Source organism: Rana temporaria, chromosome 3 (genome assembly GCF_905171775.1).
Source record: "Rana temporaria chromosome 3, aRanTem1.1, whole genome shotgun sequence".
Taxonomy (NCBI): Eukaryota; Metazoa; Chordata; class Amphibia; order Anura; family Ranidae; genus Rana; species Rana temporaria.
In genome coordinates, this window is record NC_053491.1 from 463913877 (window position 1) to 463935818 (window position 21942).

General features: G+C 41.8%; 1 protein-coding gene across 1 annotated transcript in view; it reads left to right on the plus strand.

Moving 5' to 3' along the window:
• The window catches only part of LOC120930601 (extracellular calcium-sensing receptor-like), a 37342-nt gene that overhangs the window by 8782 nt on the left and 6618 nt on the right, over nucleotides 1-21942 (plus strand). Inside the window, exons 2-5 of the mRNA XM_040341776.1 lie at nucleotides 7802-8035; nucleotides 9031-9322; nucleotides 13782-14612; nucleotides 18022-18249. Of these exons, the coding sequence (XP_040197710.1) occupies nucleotides 7802-8035; nucleotides 9031-9322; nucleotides 13782-14612; nucleotides 18022-18249 (1585 nt within the window). The remainder of the gene's footprint in view (nucleotides 1-7801; nucleotides 8036-9030; nucleotides 9323-13781; nucleotides 14613-18021; nucleotides 18250-21942) is intronic.

The window sequence follows — 21942 nt, forward strand, 5'->3', positions numbered from 1 at the left end:
GGAGGAGGGGCCGGCCAGAGGAGCGAATCACAAGAGGTCTGTTTACACTGCAGTCTTAGCAGGACGCAGTGATTCAGGACCCGATCTACCTGTCAGCTAGTTGTGATTGACGGGTAGATCGAAGGGGAAGCTCAGCTGTCATGGGGCCCCCTACTGGTCACGGGCCCTCGGTCCGTGCCCGAACTGCCCTATGGTCAGTCCGCCCCTGCTCCTCATTACCACTGGAGTCTTCCAGACCATGTGAGTACCTGCCAGTAGACAGCTAACTGGAAGTATCCACGGCACTAGGCAGCAACAAAAACCCACTCTTTCTGCAGTCCAGTGGAAAGAACACTTGAGATCTAGCACATCACTAGGACCATCGATTTATGTAAGTTAACAGAGGTTTAGGCTAGACATGTGCGTTCCCATTCATAACGAATGGATTTTCGTACATTCGTATCAATTCGAACATCCGAAAAGCTGAAAGAACCAAAATACGAAAATTACGGAATTACAAATAAGCAAAATAACGAACAAGCAAAAATACGAACGTATGATTGGACAATCTTACTAAAATACGAAACACCGAAAAAGCAAAAGAACGAAAATTACATCTATAACAAACTATTTGCATTCCGTATTTTAAATCCTTTGTCTGTTCGTATTTTCATTTGTATGTTCGTATTTTAATTTGTGTGTTTTGTAAATCCGTTTCTTTGTCTGTTCGTAAATTTGTGTACTTGTATCGTTCTTTTGAATGGGCACTGGGCAGTGTAGTTAGTGAGTGATTACTTAATATCTTAGCCAATCAGCTTATCTCTTTTGTGCTAAGTAGTGTTGAGCAGAATATGCCATATTCGATTTTGCGATATATATTACGAATATATAGCCGAATATTCGAGAAATATTCGCTAAATTCGAATATTCGTGATATTTTATCGAAATTAAATTTTTGCGAAATTTCGCTATTGTAAATGCGAAAATAATTGCGAAATTTCGACAACAGCGGAAGGAGCACTCTGATTGGCTCAGAATATTCGTGATATTTTGCACTCTGATTGGCTCAGAATATTCGTGATATTGTATCGAAATTTCGCAAAATGCGAATGCGATATTGATGGCGAAATTTCGGAAGGAGCACTCTGATTGGCTCAGAATATTCGTGATATTTTACAATACAAAATAATTGCGAAATTTCGACAAATGCGGAAGGAGCACTCTGATTGGCTCAGAATATTCGTGATATTTTACAATACAAAATAATTGCGAATATTCGGCAAATGCAGAAGGAGCACTCTGATTGGCTCAGAATATTCGTGATATTTTACAATACAAAATAATTGCGAATATTCGGCAAATGCGGAAGGAGCACTCTGATTGGCTCAGAATATTCGTGATATTTTACAATAGAAAATAAAAAGTGTTTTGCATTGGTGGTGATTCTTTACTCTATCCATCTGTCATAGCCGTTTGTCAATCAAACACCTTGAAGATTGAACACGTTCATGCTGCATGCTATGGACTTTTTTTCACTTCACATATCAAAGACATTTTTATGAAAGATTATTTTTCTATTATTGGGACTATATTTCTTTATATATTTGTTTCACTGTGTATTTCACAAGTTATTTGCGCTTGCTTATTTTATAATTTGCCCACATGTCTTGTCACTAGACACATTTTTTATTCTTGTAGAGCGACTCCATTTTCTGTTTTGTATTAATTTATGTTGTATAACATTTTTGAGTTGCTGCTGTATTCTCCCCTTTTTTTAAGGTATGCACAATTTTTTCCTTCTTACAAAAAAAAATAATATCAAACATACAAATATTCATAACAGAAACATACACAAAGCCCCCCCCTTTTGCATCAGAGACAATCAGAGTTCTCCTACCACAGTTATCGAAAATTCGCAATCATTTTCGCATTCGCATTAGCGAAATTTCGCAATTTTTTTTTTTTTATATTCGGCAACATAAAAGGATCGCCTCAGCTTAGCTACTCGGCCCAGGGTCTCTAATCATACCAGCAATGCTTTTAGACGTCGATAGGATGTGATCTGTTTTAAAAATAAAATTGAAAAAATGCGATTATTCGGAATAGCGAATATTCACCGCGAAATTCGAAATATATCGCGAATACTCGAATATGCCATATTCGAGCTGAATATTCGCAATACGAATATTCGTGAGCAACACTAGTGCTAAGTACATTGTACAGTGTAAAGCCTCGTACACACGATCGGATTTCAAACAAACTTTTCTGTGGATTTTTGTCTGAAGGGATTGGCCGGACTTTTGAAACCAAAAAAGTTTGTCCGATAGAGCGTACACACGGTGCAATTTTTTGGAAAACGCTCATTTTGACGTTTGTTGGCAAAAAGTCTGACCGTGTGTACGGGGCTTAAGAGAAAGTATACCTAAATATGGATTAGCCGCGTGTTGCTATGTATTTACGAAAGTACAAAATTACGAATCCATTAAACGAAAATGATTATCTAACAAAATTACGAATTTCGAATCAACAAAAATAAATTAGACATAATTACGAATCATTCAGTATAAACGAAAATAAAACTGTTACGAAAATACGAACAGGTCCGAATAGGAAAACTTGCATCTTACAAAATACGAAGGGGTCCGAATAGGAAAACTTGAGTCTTATGAATTTACGAATATTTACGAATCTACGGAACGAGACGAAACGGAACAAAAAAAATACGAACATTTTTGTTGTGCACATGTCTAGTTTAGGCTCTTTACAGATGTAACTGAGGGATTGGTTAAGAGGGGTGTAAATCATTATAGCTATGTTTCGTGTTAATTCTGACAGTCTTTCAAGCCAGAAGTTGCACTACCAATGTGTCCCCCTCCTGCAAGTTGATTTGCTACGTTGTCACCACTGCCATCTTTTCCCAGTCTTCTTCTGGGTCCACATCTACAGTCTGCAGACAGAATTTTCCCTTTGTTGATCATGGATGCAGTGGATAACACGTGATTTTTGTTCCACTGTATGAAGTGACACCATTTTTACACTGCTCAAGTCTTACCACATATGATGAAAATATTGTATGGAAAGATGTGGAAATAAAGATGCAATACTGTGTTTTAAAAGTTTACTCCTGTGTGCCAATTCTTTGAATAAATTCTACGAGTGCCCTAGATATACCTGAGAGGCTGATTGGTGCACGAGGCCTGATATATATTTTAAGGTGTGCAAATTACTGGATGTGTTTACAATATAATATTGCAGGGTGGGAACTGTACAATCTATGCTTAATGTTTTTTATTTAAAAAAAACAGCAGAGTAGGAGAAGTAGGAGTAGGAGAAGTCCAACCAACTACACCAAGTTTTTGTGAATTCATTGGAAGTCCCTTTAAGAGAGCTAGTCAAATCTTGAATTCACCTAATATCCTCAATGCAACAGAACCACTGGCGACCACCATTGAGTCTCTTCTATAGTAGGTTTTGTGATTGTACAGTGATACTGCTAATACTTATTCTATGGAAGCCCATTCTTTACAAGTCCACGTTTATACATGGTGCATTCTATGTATTTGCCTGACCATGATGAACTCATTGGGCCAGATTCAGAAAGATCAGCGGATCTTTCTGCTGGCGTAACGTATGTCATTTACGTTACGCCGCCGCAAGTTTTTTCAGGCAAGTGCTTTATTCACAAAGCACTTGCCTGTAAAGTTGCAGCGGCGTAGCGTAAATCACCCGGCGGAATTCAAATTTGGCGGGTAGGGGGCGTGTATCATTTAAATGAAGCGCGTCCCCGCGCCGAACGAACTGTGCATGCGCCGGCCGCCACTGAATCCCAGTGTGCATGCTCCAAATGAATCGTCATGCTTTCGACGTGAACGTAAATTACGTCCAGCCGTATTCGCAAACGACTTACGCAAACGACGTAAAACCAGGGGTAACTATACGCCGGAAAAAGCCTAACGTAAACAACGTAAAAAAAATGCGCCGGGCGGACGTACGTTTGTGAATCGACGTATCTACCTAATTTGCATATTCTATGCTGAAATCGACTAAAGCGCCACCTAGCGGCCAGCGTAAATATACAGCCTAAGATACGACGGTGTAAGAGACTAAGGCCCCATACACACGATAGAATCCATCCGCAGATAAATCCCAGCAAATGGGTTTCTGCGGATAGATCCTATGGTGTGTACACGCCAGCGGATCTGTTTCCGCGGAGAAATCTCCTCTGGGATGGATTCCAGCAGATCGGATATTTGCTGACATGCACAACAAATCCATCTGCTGGAATCCATTCCAACGGATGGATCCGCTCGTCTGTACAGACTTACCGGATCCATCCGTCCAAAGGGATTCCCCGCACGCGTCGTAATGATTTGACGCATGCGTGGAATTCCTTATATGACAGCGTCGCGCCGTCGCCGCGTCATAATAGCGGCGACGGCGCGACACGTCATCGCCAGAGGATTTCAGCGCGGATTTCAATGCGATGGTGTGTACACGCCATCGCATAGAAATCTTCTGAAATCCTCGAGAGGATTTATCCGCGGATACGGTCCGCTGGACCGTATCTGCGGATAAATCCTCTTGTGTGTATGGGGCCTAACACCTGTCAAACCCTAGGGATATCTATGCGTAACTGATTCTCTGAATCAGGCGCATAGATACGACCGAGCGCACTCAGAGATACGACGGCGTATCAGGAGATACCCCGTCGTATCTCTTTCTGAATCTGGCCCATTGTTTTTTTTATGTTTTTTTTCTGTATACTTTTTTTTTTTTTTTTGTTTCATAAAGTTTTATGTATACTTTTTTTTTACCTTCCGCATTCTATGTAAATTCTATTATAAATAAATTCATTGGAAGTCCCTTTAAGACAGCTAGTCACGTTTTCAATTTAAATAATGTTCTCAATGCAGCAGAATTATTGTCGAATCAGGGGGCTGTAAATGGAATTTTCACAGAGCCGGGATAGGGTCTTAGGACCACTATTCATCAAGAAAACACTACTGCCTGGCACAGTTTCCTATTCCCCCTATTATGATTAAAGCCGTGTAGGCTGAAATGTGTCAACTAACTATACCTGTGATCCTGTGATTTGTACACTGTGTTTTTCTCAATAATGCAAGATTTTTAGCTGTGCGACTGTAGATCGAGCACCCATGAGCTCTATTAATGTTGGACTAAATGGGCAGTAGCACTTAACCTTTTTTTCAGCCCCATTCCTCCCTCTCTTTCTCCCTCCTATTTTACGTCCCTGTTTTTTTCCCTATATTTGCCATTTTTGCAAGGTCTTTATCCTCAAATATTGTTTCCAGGTCAGATGACCTGATCTTGATATTGGTCCAAATATGTGTCCCACCTTGGTTGTTCTGAATTATTCAAGACATACTTATTTTATGGTTCCAAGCACTGCAGGTTGACCTGGCATATAGAAGAACATTCCCTATTGGATCTCTTCCATAGTAGGTTTCGTGAATGTACAGTGATAATTTCATGCTGCACCTACTTAGACCCCTTTCACACTGAGGCATTTTTTAGACGCTAAAGGGCTAAAAATAGCACCTGTAAAGTGCCTGAAAAATGCCCCCCCTGCCACCCCAATGTAGTGCTTTTACACTGGAGTGCTGCACTGGCAGGACGTTTAAAAAAGTCCTGCAAGCAACATCGCCCCTGCCCATTAAAATGAATAGGCACCGCTGATGAAGTGCCTGCAAAGCGCTTCAGCAGCTGCGCTACATGGGCACATTTAATCCTTTCTTTGGCCACTAGCGGGGGTTAAAGGCGCCCCGCTAGCGGCCAAATAGCGCGGGGTACCTTTGGCCATTCATGGCTCACCCCACACTATATAAGGCTGCTGCTTACATGGCAGGTGGATATAGTGAATGGATGGAGATTAAGCAGGTAGTGTAGTGTGCAGTCAGTCAGTGTAATACAGTATATATAATACAGTTCAGAGTATATAGTGCAGTCCATGTAGTATATATAATACAGTGGAGAGTATATAGGGCAGTCAGTGTTGTATATATAATACAGTTTAGAGTATATAGTGCAATCAGTGTAGTATATACAATACAGTTCAGATTATATAGCACAGTCAGTGTAGTATAAATAATACAGTTTAGAGTATATAGTGTAGTCCATGTAGTATATATAATACAGTTTAGAGTATATAGTGTAGTCCATGTAGTATATATAATACAGTTCAGAGTAAATAGTGCAGTCCGGGTAGTATATATAATACAGTTCTGAGTATATAATGCAGTTTGTGTAGTATATATAATACAGTTCAGAGTATATATATAATACAGTGGAGTGTATAAAGTGCCATCAGTGTAGTATACAGTATATAATACAGTGCAGGGTATCTAGTGCAGTGCAGAGTAAATAATACAGAGTAAATAATACAGAGCGCTCACCCCCCCCATGTTGAGGACATGTGGCCTGGTATGGTTGGGGGTTGCTCGTCCCCCCTATCCTGACTTCTAGGCTGCATGCTCGGATATGGGTCTGGTATAAATTTTGGGGGGGACCCCATGCCACTTTTTTAAATAATGTTGGCATTTTTTCAGCCGGCAATACATTACAGCCGCGAGCAAGTTTACATTACATTTATTCCTTTAGAAATGTCATTATTGCTGTGGCACTGTGCTACACATCTCACAGATGTGCCACTTTACATTCAGACAAAGGGGACCCCCCAGGCAGGATATTTAAAGGAATTTTTCATTTCTATTGTTTCACTTGAAGCGTTATTAAAAATCACTACTTTTTTTGCATTAATACATGTCCCCTGGGGCAGTACCTGGGTCCTTATACACCTTTTTTAGGAATAACTTGCATATAAGCCTTTAAAATTAGGACTTTAGATTTTTCATGTTTGTATCCCATAGACTTTAATAGGGTTTGCATGTTCGCTAGAACTTTTTGGCTGTTCGAAGTGTTCAGGTGCAAACCGAACTGCAGGGTGTTTGACCCATCTCTAGCATTCTATGTATTTGCCTGACCATGATGTACTCATTGTTTTTTCTGTATACTTCTTTTACCTTCCATATTATATGTAAAACTGATCTTATAAATAAAGAATATATAGTAAAATTATTTAAAAGCAGGCTTAAAGCGGAGGTTCACCCTAATTGACATGTATATCTGACCAGCTTCCTTATATTCGTAACAAGTACAGTCCGGAATTTTTAATTTTTTTTTATCCCTTACGTACCTTGTTATCCATGTTTTCAATGTACTTCTCCCCGCGGGAGTAGGCGTTTCTATGCCTAGGGGGATTGTCATCTGGGAGGTCGGCCAGATGATTGACGGCTGTTCCCCCCGGCAGTTAAGGCCCCACCCCCATATTGCGTAGACGCGCACGAGTTACGGGGTTTCCGAAAGAAGCCGAACATGCAGAGATGTGTGTCCGCTCTATACGGCGCCTGTGCTCTGCATGTTCGGCTTTTTCCGGAAACACAGTGACTCGTGCGCGCCTACGAAATACGGGGGGCGGGCCTTATCCCCTGGGGGAAACAGCCATCAATCATCTGGCCGACCTCTCAGATGACAATCCCCCTAGGCATAGAAACGCCTACTCCCGCGAGGAGAAGCAGATTGAAAAGATTGATTACAAGGTATGTGCGGCATAAAAAAAAATAGCTTACTGTGCTTCTTACAACTATAAGGAAGTTGGTCAGATGTAAATATTTTAGGGTGAACCTCTGCTTTAACATCTGCAGCTCGGCTTTACCTATACACAAAGAAAACACAACATAGGTCAACATTGCTGGTTGACAATGTATTATGGGCAGATAGTTATTGTGATATCTTGTCTTTTCAGATATCGGAGGAAAATGGGAGATTTATTTGAAGCAGTCTGGCCTCTAGTTTTACTGAATCTCATTACAGATGCATCTCCTATGAATAAGAGATGTATGTTAACTACTTCTTCAAACTTGGAAGGAATGACACAACCTGGAGATGTCATGTTTGGATTTGTTGTCCCACTCCATTTGGAATGGGTTTATCAAAAAGTTTCTTTCACTACGAGACCTCCAAAGGTCCCCTGTACAACGTAGGTGGGCTTTTCTGAAATCCTCCAGAAATATTAAATGTATTAGTAGTTTTTGCTGAAGCTGACCTTGACTTGGTCATATCCTAACTCCAAGTAAAGCTCTTTTTTAGATTTGAATCGGATGGGGAAAAGTTAGAACCTTGTGCAAGGTTTCTATTGATGTCTGTGTCCCAAGATTTTCCTAAAATTCAGTTGCCTATCACTGTAGGAAATAGAAGAGACGCTTGAGAGGGGATATGACTTAAATTTACAAACACCATACTGGTTTTCATGGAAGGGAGTTCAACAAGACACGGGACCAGTCATTAAAATTAGAAGAAAAGAGGTTTAACCTTAAACTACGTAGAGGGTCCTTTACTGTAAGGTTGCATTCACACCTGAGCGTAGCGTTTTGCCGCAATTTTGCTACGTTTTTTACCGCGTTTTGTCGCGAATTTGGACAGGTCTAGGGTCACCAATGTTAAAAACAGAAAAACGTCCAAATACGCTGAATTCGAGCGTCAAAAAAGGGTCCAGAACTTGTTTGAGCTTCAGGCGTTCGGCGTCAGGCGTTTTGGAGTGGAGATGTGAACCATCTCCATTGAGAATAATGTATTTTTTCCCCTCTAGCATTTTGGAGCTTCATGCTTCAGGCGACAAAACGATCAGGTGTGAATGCAGTCTAAGAGCGGCAAGGATAGGGAATTCCCTTCAACAGGCGGTGGTCTCTCCTCTGAGCCATTCGGAAAGATATGTTATTTATCAATATTATTCTTTTTCTTTTTTGTGCACCAAAAGTTGTGCTGCTGTAAATGGTTTAAATTAAATACATTTTCAATATCTAATGTGTCCTATTTACTGGATTAAAAATGATTTTAGATACATTAAATGTGATTTATATAATAATAATATTAATAATAATAATAAACAGCAACATCAAATGACTAAATTTGTTTAAAAAAATGATAAATCCCCTTTGAACATTTTCTCTCTTTTTGTATTTGTTGGGTCTGAAGATTTCATGTTGACAGCTATCAACAGATCCAAGCACTGATATTTGCAGTGGAAGAGATCAACAATAACCCCAATCTTCTACCCAACACAACTTTGGGCTTCCAGGTATATGACTCATGTGATGTTATTCAGTATGACTTGGATGGTGCTTTGCAGATACTGACTGGATCAAGCACAGCCATTGCCAACTACAGATGTCTTGAGGATATTCCTGGTAGTGCTATTATTGGAGCAGCCCTCTCCTCCAACTCTGTCCTCCTAGCACATGTTCTGGGACTCTTCCGGTATCCTCAGGTATGGCAAAACATCAATGGAGGCATTTACTCCTAATATTTACCCTACATATCATTCTGGTCATTTTGAAATTTATAGTTTAGCAAGGCCTTCTGACACTGGTATCATTTTATGAACATAGTTATCACGATAAATAATATAATTCATAGTAACTGCCTCTTGAGTTCTTTAAGAATATCTTAAGCTAAACTATTTTTTATTTTGGCTAGAGTAGTGAATTGTTAAAATTTCTGCCAGTTTTTTAACCATATGTGTCTCATTAGGAAGTTTTCTCTTTAAATCCTGACCTGTAGACTCAACATGAAATGGGAGAATATGATATATTTTCAATGTGATGGATATCCCCTCTTAGTTATCACAGAAACAAGTGTTCCCATTGAAAGATTTCCCCTCTATCCTTGTACTAGTGGCAACTCAAAATTTTAGATTAACCCCTCTCTCTTTATTTAATTACTTTGGTGATCAGCACAATTAGAGAGAGTAAATTTCCCTAATGGGGACACAGAAGCAATAAAAATCTGACCGTATTTCTAACTCTTCACCACTCTTTTCAATTCTAATAAAGTTTTTCCTTTAGTTATACTTTTAGGGCCAGATCCACAGCCAGCCGCCGTAACTTAAATATTCCCATTTAAGTTACACTGCCGGAAAATTTCTCCCTAAGTGCCCGATCCACAAAGCACTTACCTAGAAATTTTCGGCTGTGTAACTTAAATCCGGCCGGCGCAAGTCGTTCCTATTCAAATGGGGCGACGTCATTTTCCCGACGTGCTTTGCGCGGTTTTAAGTTGCGCCGGGTTTTGAGAATCGCGACGGGCATAAAAAAAAAATACGAGTTGCGGCGGGAAAAAAAAATTTGGAAAAAAAAAAGACGGCGACGTGGGATAGAAGGGTCTACTAAACAGTTTAGGCCTTGTAAAAGCAGCCCTAATTTTACGATTGCAAACTAATACTTACGGAGAAAAAACGAAGCGTAAAAGCTTAGTGGATCTCCGTAAGTGCTAATTTGCATACCCGAAGCAGCATTTCGACTCGAAATGCCCCCAGTGGCGGATGCGGTACTGCATCCTAAGATCCGGCAGTGTAAGTCCCTTACACATGTCGGATCTTCTGCCTAACTATGAGAAACTGATTCTGTGGATCAGTTCCATAGTTAGAAACAGGGATAAGACGGCGTATCAGTAGATACGCCGGCATATCCCTTTTGTGTATCTGGCCCTTAGTACTTATAAACAAAGCATGTGAGTAATTGCAACAGTTTAATAGTACTATAGTGTGTGAAGTCTTGTGTTGTGACTGGAGGAAATATTTCCCTAATCTGGAGAAAGGACACTGTTTTCTGGTATCTACTGAGACAGTCAGAGAGAGAAGACCCATTCTTCGGGGCTGTAAGACAACTAGGCCTTGCATTGTGATGAAGAAGTGATTGCACTTCATGGGGGAACACAGACCATGTTTGTTTTCTACTTGGAGTATCTGAGAGAAGGAGCCGGTGAGAGACTTTACATGGCAAAGAATACATCCTCTAGAAACTCCCAGAGATCCATTGATAGAATAATATTGAAACTTGTTTATTCCATTCACCTATTTCAAATCACTGTAAAATTTGTAAACAGATAGAAATTTCATGGTTCCTTGCCTCCAACACCACCATAAAATAATTTATGTGCAGGGTGATAAGGTGAGTATGGTTCACAGTATAGGAAATGGATGGGAAAGTCACCTGATGTGGCATGGTTACTACCTAAGGGGGTATAAGCGAAAAGTATAGAGTTCAGGCTTACATGAGTAGCTGATGCTTTTCACTCAACAGAAAAGCCTTCTATGCAAAATAAACCAATTGGGGTCTTCTAATGGTTAAGGAGGATCCACTCAATCCAAAAAGAAGTAGCTCTATTTATAAAAGAAATCCAGATAAAATGTAAGATATAGATCAAAATCTTTAAGAACATGTTTCCGTAAATGATCAGCATTGACTCCCAAAGGTTAGTGTGAGCCAAAGCATGATAAATATGGCTGGAGTCCAGTAAATGTCCTGGGGCGAGTAGGTGGTTGATAATAATGGAAAGTTAATCGGGTCAGTGAATCTTTTGCGGTATCTGTAGAGTCCTACACAAGTTCCTAGTCCTAAAGGTGAGGTGGATAAGTCAGTGTTACCCAAGGTTGAATGATCAGCCATCAGTGAGAGCAGCTTGTCTCTATACCCTGTGTATTATTACTGGCTATGTTTACCAATGTGCTGTGCATTGTGCATTTGTAAGCTTCCATTCTCTTCTTTCTGAGAATTATGGCCGGATTCACAAGCAGCGGCGCATATTTATGCTGCCGTAGCGTATCTTCTTTAGGCTACGCCGACGCAGCGTAGAGAGGCAAGCACTGGATTCACAAAGCCAGTGCTGCCAAATCTTCGTTGGGTTTCCTAGGCGTAAGCCGGCGTATGTGGAAGTGAGCGTGAGCCATGCAAATGAGGCGTGACCCCATGCAAATGATGGGCTGAGTCTCAGACAGATACGTAGAATGAACGGAGCATGCGCTGTCCCGTGGACGCATCCCAGTGCGCATGCTCAGAATCACGTCGGATCTACTCCCTAAGATACGACGGATCACTGCCTACGGCGTGAACGTAACCTACTCCCAGCCATATTCACGTCCAACGTAAACTACGTAAAATACGACGGCTTGTGTTCCCTGGTGCAGCCCTTTGCATGGAGTCTGCTGAGTTACACCTCCTTTATGGGACATAACTTTACGCCGTACGTACAACTTACGTGCACCAGTCGTAGCCTGCGCCGGGCGCAAGTACGATCGTGAATCGGCGTATCTCCCTCATTTGCATATTTGAATAGAAAATCAATGGGAGCGCCACATGCGTCCAGCGTAAATATGCGCCCACTATACGCCGGCGTAGGCAAGTTACATTGGTCGGATGAAGCCTATTTTTAGGCGTATCTTAGTTTGTGGGTCGGCGCATAGATACGACGGCGCTCATTTGTACTTACGATGGCGTATCTTGAGATACGTCGGCGCAAGTGCTTTGTAAATCTGGGCCAATATGTGTACATGTTCATTTTACATACTCTGTGTACTGCCCCACCTCTAGAGAGTCAGTGAGTACACCCAACTCAGACTCTGCTGTAGAGCCAATGAGATACGTAAATGCTATTCATTTACTAAAAAAAATCAGTAACAACAATAATGGCAGCTGTTATTACCAAGGGGAAGTGTCAAAAGCATTCACAATAATATTAAAAAGGTGAATTCACGTACTCAATAAGAAAGTAGACTTTCAAAATGATGTGATGAATCTTTTGATACAAACTTTAATTTACATAAAATAAACATTTGTGGATGAACATGAACAATCTGAACCTTTATGAAGTATTAAATTAACTGAAGAGTTTTGGGACCCCTGTTTTAGACCATCTCAGTGAAAGGAGGGAAGGGATGTGTTAAATGTGTGTGTATGGGTGTGTATAGGTGTGTATGGATGTCTTCCACTCAAGATGCATCGGTCGTTCTAGCAATATAGAGGATGTACAGATATCTTTCTTTCTATCATACAAAGAGAAACATCTCCCTCTCTATGACAGAGAGTAGTTGTGATATCACAACAGTTTTAATTTCCTGTATTTACCGTATTTATCGGCGTATAGCGCACACTTTTTTCCCCATAAAATCAGGGGAAAATCGTGGGTGCACGTTATATGCCGATCCTCGCTGTCTCAGAGCGCCACCGACAAAGACCGAGCCTCTGGCACTCGGGCACTGGGTACTGGGCACTCGGCTAGGCTCGGCTCCGCCCGCAGCCACGCGAGAGTAGCAGAGAGGAGCCGAACACACCGGAAATCCGGCTCTGCACAGCTCAACTGAGGCGCCAAACTCAAACACACAATGCTGCAACCCCCGGCAGACAGACGCCGGACAAGGCCGCCGATGGACGCGATGCCGGGCAAGACAGCAGATGGACACCGACAAGGCTGGACGGACCTTGCGCAAGGCCACAGACGGACGCCGGACAAGGCCGCCGATGGACGCCGGGCAAGACATCCAAAATGTAAGTTTTTTCCTATAACTTCCGTTCTAAGCTTGGGGTGCGCATTATATGCCGGTGCGCGGTATACACCGATAAATACGGTATATAGTGCAGATATTACACAACACTTTCAAAGTACATATCACTATTTACATCAGTCTCCAACATAATGTCTGTACTGATATACAGACACAAAATGGCCAATATGGTGAGATTTTAATTTATCTACTACCATATGTTGGTGGAAAGTAGAACATCTAAAAACCAATGGAAAAACTGTATAATATCCATATAGACTGTGTCCTTGAAGAGTTTTAAACTTGGAATCCACACTTGCAAATCCAAAGTAATAACCGGTTGACCATGATGCTAATAAATTTTTTTGTGTCTGGCAAATAAATAACAGCAAATCTGTCTTTTATTTAGATCAGCCATTTAGCAACAAGTCGCCTATTAAGTGACAGAAACAAGTTTCCATCTTTCTTCAGAACTGTTCCTAGTGATGTGTTTCAGTCTCAAGGACTGGCTAAGCTTGTATTATATTTTGGTTGGACATGGATAGGTCTGGTGGCTGTGGACAATGATTATGGTCAGCAAGGTATAAATGTGGTCAAGCAGGAGATCACCAAGGCCGGAGCTTGCATTGCCTTCACTGTAAGCATTCTTGTAAGTCAACCTGATCGCAACGCTCTCCACATAGTTAGGGTCATTCAGCAGTCTTCAGCCAGAGTTGTCATTGTCTTCTCCACAATACTTGACTTGATTCCAGTTGTGCAAGAGATGTTGAAGCAGAAGATTTATGGGAAAACATTCATTGCCAGTGAGGGTTGGTCAACATCACCATTATATGCCACAGAAGATGTTTATAAAATTTTCTCGGGGACAGTTGGATTGGCTCTCTACAGTGGAGTGATTCCAGGATTTGAAGATTTCCTGAGCAATTTTCACCTTTTCAGTGGTATAGGAAGAAATTGGTTGAAGCTGCGTTGGGAGGAAATGTTCAATTGCGAATTTAGAACTACGAAAACTGATGGAAACTACTCCACAATACTGAGGAATGTGTGCACAGGGAGTGAGTCTCTCAAAGGAACGCAGAATGGTTACCATGATGTATCCAGTTTGAGAAATCCATACAATGTCTACAAAGCAGTGCATATCTTAGCTCAAGCATTAATGGATCTTGAAAGCTGTAGACCAGGTACAGGGCCATTTCCTAATGCAAGTTGTGCACATATTAGGAACGTCAAGCCATGGCAGGTAATAATACAGTCAAAAAAAGCATCTTTCTTTTTGCTGTTCCTAGATTACTGTAATTCAGTGCTACATGGTAATATATGGCAAATTAAAGTGTATGCAAACCCCAAAAATTAACTCTTATTTGCCCCTTTTGGTCTGTTAAAGCGGAGCTCCACCATGTACACACGATCGGTTCGTCTGATGAAAACGGACGTTTTCATCAGACGAACCGATCGTGTGCGGGCCCTATCAGTTTTTTTCCCATCAGTGAAAAAAATAGAACCTGTTTTAAAATCTTCATATGGTTGAAAAACCAATAGAAAAAAATGATCGTCTGTGGGGAAATCCATCGGTCAAAAATCCACGCATGCTCAGAATCAAGTCGACGCATGCTCGGAAGCATTGAATTTCATTTTTCTCTGCACGTCGTTGTGTTTTATGTCGGACACGATCAGATTTTTAACCTATCTGATGAAAAAATCAATCGGTTCGTTTTCATCAGACAAACCGATCGTGTGTACAGGGAATAACAGATGCTTTGCTCCATCCTATCTAATTAATTATTTTAGCTTATTCAACTACAGCTCTAATTGACACTATTTTTGTTTATTTTTTTAGTTATAGAAAAAGTGACAAAATATAAGAAGTCCTATAAAGTTTTATTATTTCCTCAATTTGATTCTTTCTCCATTCTTTCTGTCATGGGAAACAGAAAGAATAGGAAGTGGGAGGAGATTTCCCCAAATGAGACACAGACATCAAAAGCATTTTTAGTAGCAATGGAAGAATTATGCCGCGTACACACGATGATTTTTCGGCATGAAAAAAAAAGAAGTTTTTCATGTCCAAAAAAACGACGTTTTTCCAACTTCATCATTAAAAACGACGTTGCCCACACACCATCGTTTTCAAAAAATTATTAAAAAAGCACAATGACGTACAATACGTACGACGGCACTATAAAGGAGAAGTTCTATTCGCCTTTGGGCTGCTTTAGCTGATTCCTTAGTTAGTAAAAGACGATTCGCGCTTTTTTGTCTGTTACAGCGTGATGAATGTGCTTACTCCATTATGAACGGTAGTCTTACCTGAACGAGCGCTCCCATCTCATAACTTGCTTCTGAGCATGCCCGGGTTTAAAACGTTGTTTTAGCCCACACACGATCATTTTTTAGCCCTGGTTCACACTGGGCTGCGGGAGTGAAGCCGTGCGAGTTCAGCTGAACTCGCACGATTTCACGCCCGCTGGCAGTCCCGATTTCGGCCGCGATTTAAGAGACATCTGTGCAGGTTTCTGCACAGATGTCTATGTAAATCGCGGCCCTAAATCGCAAAAAGTAGTACAGGAACTACTTTTTTAAATCGGTGCAGCGCCGCAGATGCGGCGTCGCACCGATTAGGACAGTGTCATTGCCGTCAATTGCCAGCAAATGCCGCCGATTTGAGATGCGATTTCACAAGTGAAATCGCATCTCAAATCCAAGCAAATCGTACCCAGTGTGAACCTGGGCTTACTACCTGAAAAACGAAATTTTTTAAAACGACGTTAAAAAATGCAGCATGTTTAAAAAAAATTTTGCCGTTCTTCAGAAGCCGAAAAACGGTGTGAAGCACACACACGATCATTTTAAATTACGTTTTTAAAAACGTTGTTTTTTTTTCATGCCGAAAAATCATTGTGTGTATGCGGCATTAGAACTAGAGTTGGAAGAGTTATGCCGATGCACACGATCAGAAATTTGATTTTTCCGACGGACTTTTGGCTCAAACTTGTGTTGCATACACACGGTCACACAAAATTCCGACCGTCAAGAACGCAGTGACGTACAACACTACAACGAGCCAGGATCAATGAAGTTCAATGATTCTGAGCATGCGTCAAATTGATTCCGAGTGTTTTTTTGCGCGTCTGAATTGCATGCATCGGAAAATTTGAGAACCAGCTCTTAAATTTTTGCTGTCCAAAATTCTGACAGAAAAAGTCAGATGGGGCCTACACACGGTCAGAATTTCCAAAAAAAAGCTCACATCAAACTTTTCTAGAGTAGACAAACCCACAATATGGACATAGAGACCATATACAACTCATTAGAGGTTCAGTGCCTTACCAGTTTTGTTCCCAACCTAAAAAAGGTTCTAGCCCAAGTTAAAGGGTTTGTAAAGGATTTTTTTTTTTATCTTAATAGCTTCCTTTACCCTAATGCAGTGCTGTTTTCATGTCCTCATTGTTCGTTTTTGATCTTAAGTTGCTGTAATTCTTCTCTGATCTCCACACTTCCTGGTTGTCTGTTTCCTGATAACCACAGTACTGGGAGCTTTCTCTCTGTGGTCACTAATCAAGGAGGTGTGATTACTGTTAGGTAGATTCACAAAGAGTTAGGCCAGCTTATCAGTAGATAAGCCGACCTAACTCTGAATCTATGCCGGCGTTTGTTTAAGTGTATTCTCAAACAGAGATACACTTAAACAAAGCTAAGATAGGCCGGCTTGCGCCGTTCTATCTTAGCTTGCAATGTTTCTGATGGCCGCTAGATGGCGCTTCCATTGCGGCCGGCGTAGATTATGTAAATGAGGGGATACGCCGATTCACAAACGTACGCCAGGCCTACACCGTCGCATTACGTCGTTTCCGTAAGGCCTAAGGCGACCTAAAGTTATTCCACCTATGAGGTGGAATAACAATGTTAAAGTATGGCCGCCATTCCCGCCGCGAGGTTAGAAATGTTTGCGTCGTTTGCGTAAGTCGTCCACGAATCGGGAGTTACGTCGTTTACGTCCGCGTCAAAATCAATAGGCCCCGTACAGCCTACTTAGCCGCAATGCGCACTGGGAAATGTAGTCGCCCGGCGCATGCGCAGTGTCAAAAAACGTCAAAAAACGTGAGGTCAAGCCTCATTTCCATACAACACGCCCCCCTCCAAGTCATTTGAATTAGGCGCCCTTACGCCCGCTCGTTTTAGGCTACACCGCCGTAGATTAGCAGGTAAGTGGTTTGTGAATCACTACTAGCCTAACTAATTTACGGCGGTGTAGCCTAAACAGGCTAGGCTAGGCCGCCCTAAAGTTGTGAATCTACCTATGTGTGTCTAAAACGCCTCAACACCAATCAGTTTCGTTTTACAAACCATCACTGCCCTGTATTGGCTCTGTGGCTCTGTACATCACAGAAGCAGGAAACAGCATGCAAAAATGAAACTAAAACTGTAGGTACATTATATGATTGATTTTTATCTATTTTTAATCATTTTTAAAAGGAATCAGTTAACTATTATGTCTCTATACCCTGTAAATAGTCATTTGAGCAAAACAATTTTTTTCCTTTACAACTCCTTTAATCTTTAAAACTGGTGACCTGGTGGCCATAAAATCACTTTATTTAATTTGGAAAAACATTACAGAAGTAACATTTTAAAAATGTTCTACTTTACAGCTCTTGTACTACATGAAGAATTCCAGACTCACTCTGAGCAATGGCAGAGAGCTTTACTTTGATGAAAACGGAGACCCACCAGCATTATACGACATCGTAAACTGGCAGCTGAACCCAGATGGCACGATACACCACCTTAAGATTGGCAGCTATGACACTGTGGCAATCCCTAGTCAAATGTTCACTATTAACAAAAGTGCAATTTTCTGGGTGGATGGAGAGAGACAGGTGTGACCATTATAATTAATTTATGACCAACTACTTGGTTTAAAAATATGGGCAATTTAATGTATTGCCCATTTCTGTGCATGCATGTCCACAGTTTCCTTTGTTGCCAAATATTCTTGATTTCAAGGCACAATGTAAAGTCTTAAAATAAGTTTCTAGGAAATGCTTCCTGTTTTATAAATTGCTATTGAAATACATTTTTGTATCTGCTATTTGCAATGAGCCACTGACTTGCCTGAACTTGAAGTTGTAATGAATAAAGATAATGCAGATCAAATGTTCCTCACCGATCACCAGCACATGAATGGATGCACTCTGTGGACCTGTAAAAGGTTTTTTTGAACCCCTTTCCAGTTCAAGTATGACAACTTCTGTCTATACATCTGCAGGTTTCATTAGGAATCCTACTATAGTGTCATTCACCTGGTTGTATTCTTCCTTATACTGCATGTGAATGAATGAATGAATGAATGAAAGACTTATATAGCGCGGCACATGTGAACTGAATCGCTTCTAGGCGCTTGTTGTTTCTGTCTCTTGACATCAGAAGAGCAGAGTTTTGATCTGCCCTCTGAAGGCCAAGTGGTTTTCCTCCAACCGAATGCTGGCTGGTAAAGCATTCCATAGTCTCGGACCCTGGAAAGCAAACCTTCTTTCTCCTTTGGACTTGTATTTTGCTTTGGGTATCTTGACCAGATTTTGGTCGGTAGATCGCAGAACGCGGTTGGAATTATGGGGTTCTATCTTGTCGCAAAGATATTGCGGAGCCTTCCCATGGATGCACTTATGTGTCAGGCAGAGTGCTTTAAATGCAATTCTGTCCTTTACTGGCAACCAATGAAGGTTTCTCAACGAAGGTGAGATTGATTCCCATGTTTTTTTCCCAGTCACCAGTCTGGCAGCCGTATTTTGCACGACTTGCAGACGAGAGATTTGGTACTTTGGGAGTCCGAGGTACAGGGCGTTTGCATAGTCCAGTCTGGAGTTTATAATTGTTCCCACCACGACTGCTACGTCTTCTTTGGGGATAAATGGAATAAGTCTGCGTAGTAGACGCAACAGATGGTGAGATCCGCTGACTACTGACCCTATTTGTGCGTCCATTGTCATGTAGGTGTCGAAGATGACCCCGAGACTTTTGACTTTGGAACTAGGGGTGATGATTTTGCCCAGAATGGGCGGGGGTGTCCAGGTTGGTGCCGGTTGACACTTGCGGCTGGCATGAAACATGAGAAGTTCTGTTTTAGAGCTATTAAATTTAAGATAGCTCTTAGTCATCCAGTTTTCTATTAAAGAGAGACATTTCTCTAACCTGAGATGATGATCCTTTTTGTTGCAGATGCGAAAATACAATTGCGTATCATCTGCGTATGAGTGATAAAGTAGTTCTTGGCTACTGATGATTTTGAAGAGAGGCTGAAGATAGATGTTGAAAAGCACCGGTGACAGGGGGGACCCTTGGGGGACTCCACAAGACACCGTTCGCTTCTCTGACGTGAAAGATCCCAGTTTCACTGTTTGTGATCAGTTTTCAAGAAAAGAGGAAAACCATGGTAGATCACCTTCTGCGACTCTGGCTACTTCAGCCAGTCGCGTCAGTAACAGTTTATGGTCTACCGTGTCAAAGGCGGCACTTAGGTCCAGTAAAACCAGGAGACAGGATTCTCCTTCGTCTGCTGCTTCAAGTACGTCGTCCCATATTTTCAGTAATGCTGTTTCCGTTCCGTGTCCGGGACGGAAACCTGATTGTAATGGATCCAGTAGATTGTGGGTATCCAGATGCTGTTGCAGCTGTTTTACCACTACTTTCTCCATTACCTTGGAAAGAACGTTTAGGCCTGTTATGGGACGGCGATGAGTTGGGTCCTTAGGGTCTAGGGTAGGTTTTTTTAAGATGGGCTGGATTGTGCCCTCTTTCAGCAGGGAGGGCACTGTGCCTTCCTTAAATGACTGATTTATCAGCTGCATGATAGGTGGTGCCAGGATGTCGGCACATTCCTTCAGCAGCTTAGTAGGGATAATATCATTAGGTGCTGTGCTGTTTCGCAAAGCACCAATGATGGTTTTTGTGGCCTCGATGGAAGTGGGTTCCAGAGTGAACATTGTCAACTGTGGGAAGTTTTCATTGGTGTTATATGGTTGATTGAAGTGGGTATTGTTCTGTCGAATGCTTTCCCGGATTCCCTCAATTTTGTTAATGAAGAAATCCGACAATTCATCGCAGAATTCTTGGGAATCTGGATTGGGGGCTTCAAGACAACCTGGACTCATGGTCCGGGTGACCATCTTGAAGAGTTCGCGGGGGCGGTTTAAGGCGCTGTTGATAGCCATAGAAAAATGTTGTTTCTTGGCTTTGAAGATTTCTTTATGGTATTTTCTTGTTATAGCCTTGTAGATGATGAGGTTTTCCTCTGAAGCGCTTCTTTTCCAGGCGGCTTCCGCCCTTCTGCGCTCTTGCTTCCGTAGCGACAGCTGGTTGTTGAACCAGCCGGACTTGTTTTTCCGGATGCAGGCTTTGCGTTTCGGTGCTACTAAGTCGGCTGACTGTAGTAGGGCTGCATTTATGGCATCCAGTGTATCTGAGGCTGTTTGATGTTGATGGATTGTATTGATTTTGCTTCCCAAGGTGGATTTGAAGAGCTCAGAATGAAGCTTCTTCTGAGATCTAATCCAGTGTGTTGTCACTGGTTTGGGTGCTTTTATCAATGGGGGAGTTTTGGAAATTGTGAATTTAATTGCATGGTGATCTGTCCATGGCAATGGTTCATTTTCCAAAATGCTTATTTTCAGATTATGTCTGAAAATTAGGTCGAGCGTGTGACCTGAAGCATGTGTTGGCCCGCATATAAGTTGCTGTAGCCCTAACCCTTCCAGGTGGTCAATACAGGCATCAGCCACGGGATCCTGTGAGGAGTTGGCCCAGAGATTAAAGTCCCCGAGCAGCAAGAGGTGTTTGCTGTTTAGGGTGTAAGTGGAGATAACCTCCGTCAATGATGGTAGGAGCTGCGATTTTGGCCCAGGTGGCCTATAGCAGAGAAGAATGTGGACAGTCTCCTGGGGGTTAGTTTGAAGTTGAAGCGTAAGGGTTTCCATGAATGGAAGAGGATTTTGAAGGACCAGCTTAGTGATTGCAAGGTGAATCTTGAGGATCACCGCCAGGCCTCCTCCTCTTTGCCCTATTCTGTTTTCCGTTATAATGCGATAATTTTCTGGCACCAGTTCTCCGAGAATGGTGTTACAGTCGGCCGAGAGCCAGCTTTCTGTAATAAAGAGACAGTCTAAATCGTTTTGTAGTATGAAATCGTGGATTTCTAATCGGTGTTTTACTGCCGATCTTGTGTTGACCAGGGCACATGATATGTGCTTAGGCTGGGATGACTGGTTAGAATTTTTGATAGTCGATCGTCGATCAGTTCTCAAAAGTTGCTCGACGGTTGGTAATGCTGTGGCGAAACGCCTCAGACCCCAAATGGTTTCTGCGGAGTATTGCTGATTGGCCATGGTCGCCAATCGCTGGGGGGGGGGGGTGCCGGTGTTTGGGTGATAATAGAGAGAAGATTCACTGAGTCCTCTCTCTCGGCTTTTTGGTCCAGAGGAAGGCAAAAAAAACCCTGGCCGTGCTGGGCCAATTGTGCTGCGGCAGGGAAAAAAAATTCCTTCCTGATCCCTGAAAGGCGATCGGACAATCCCTGG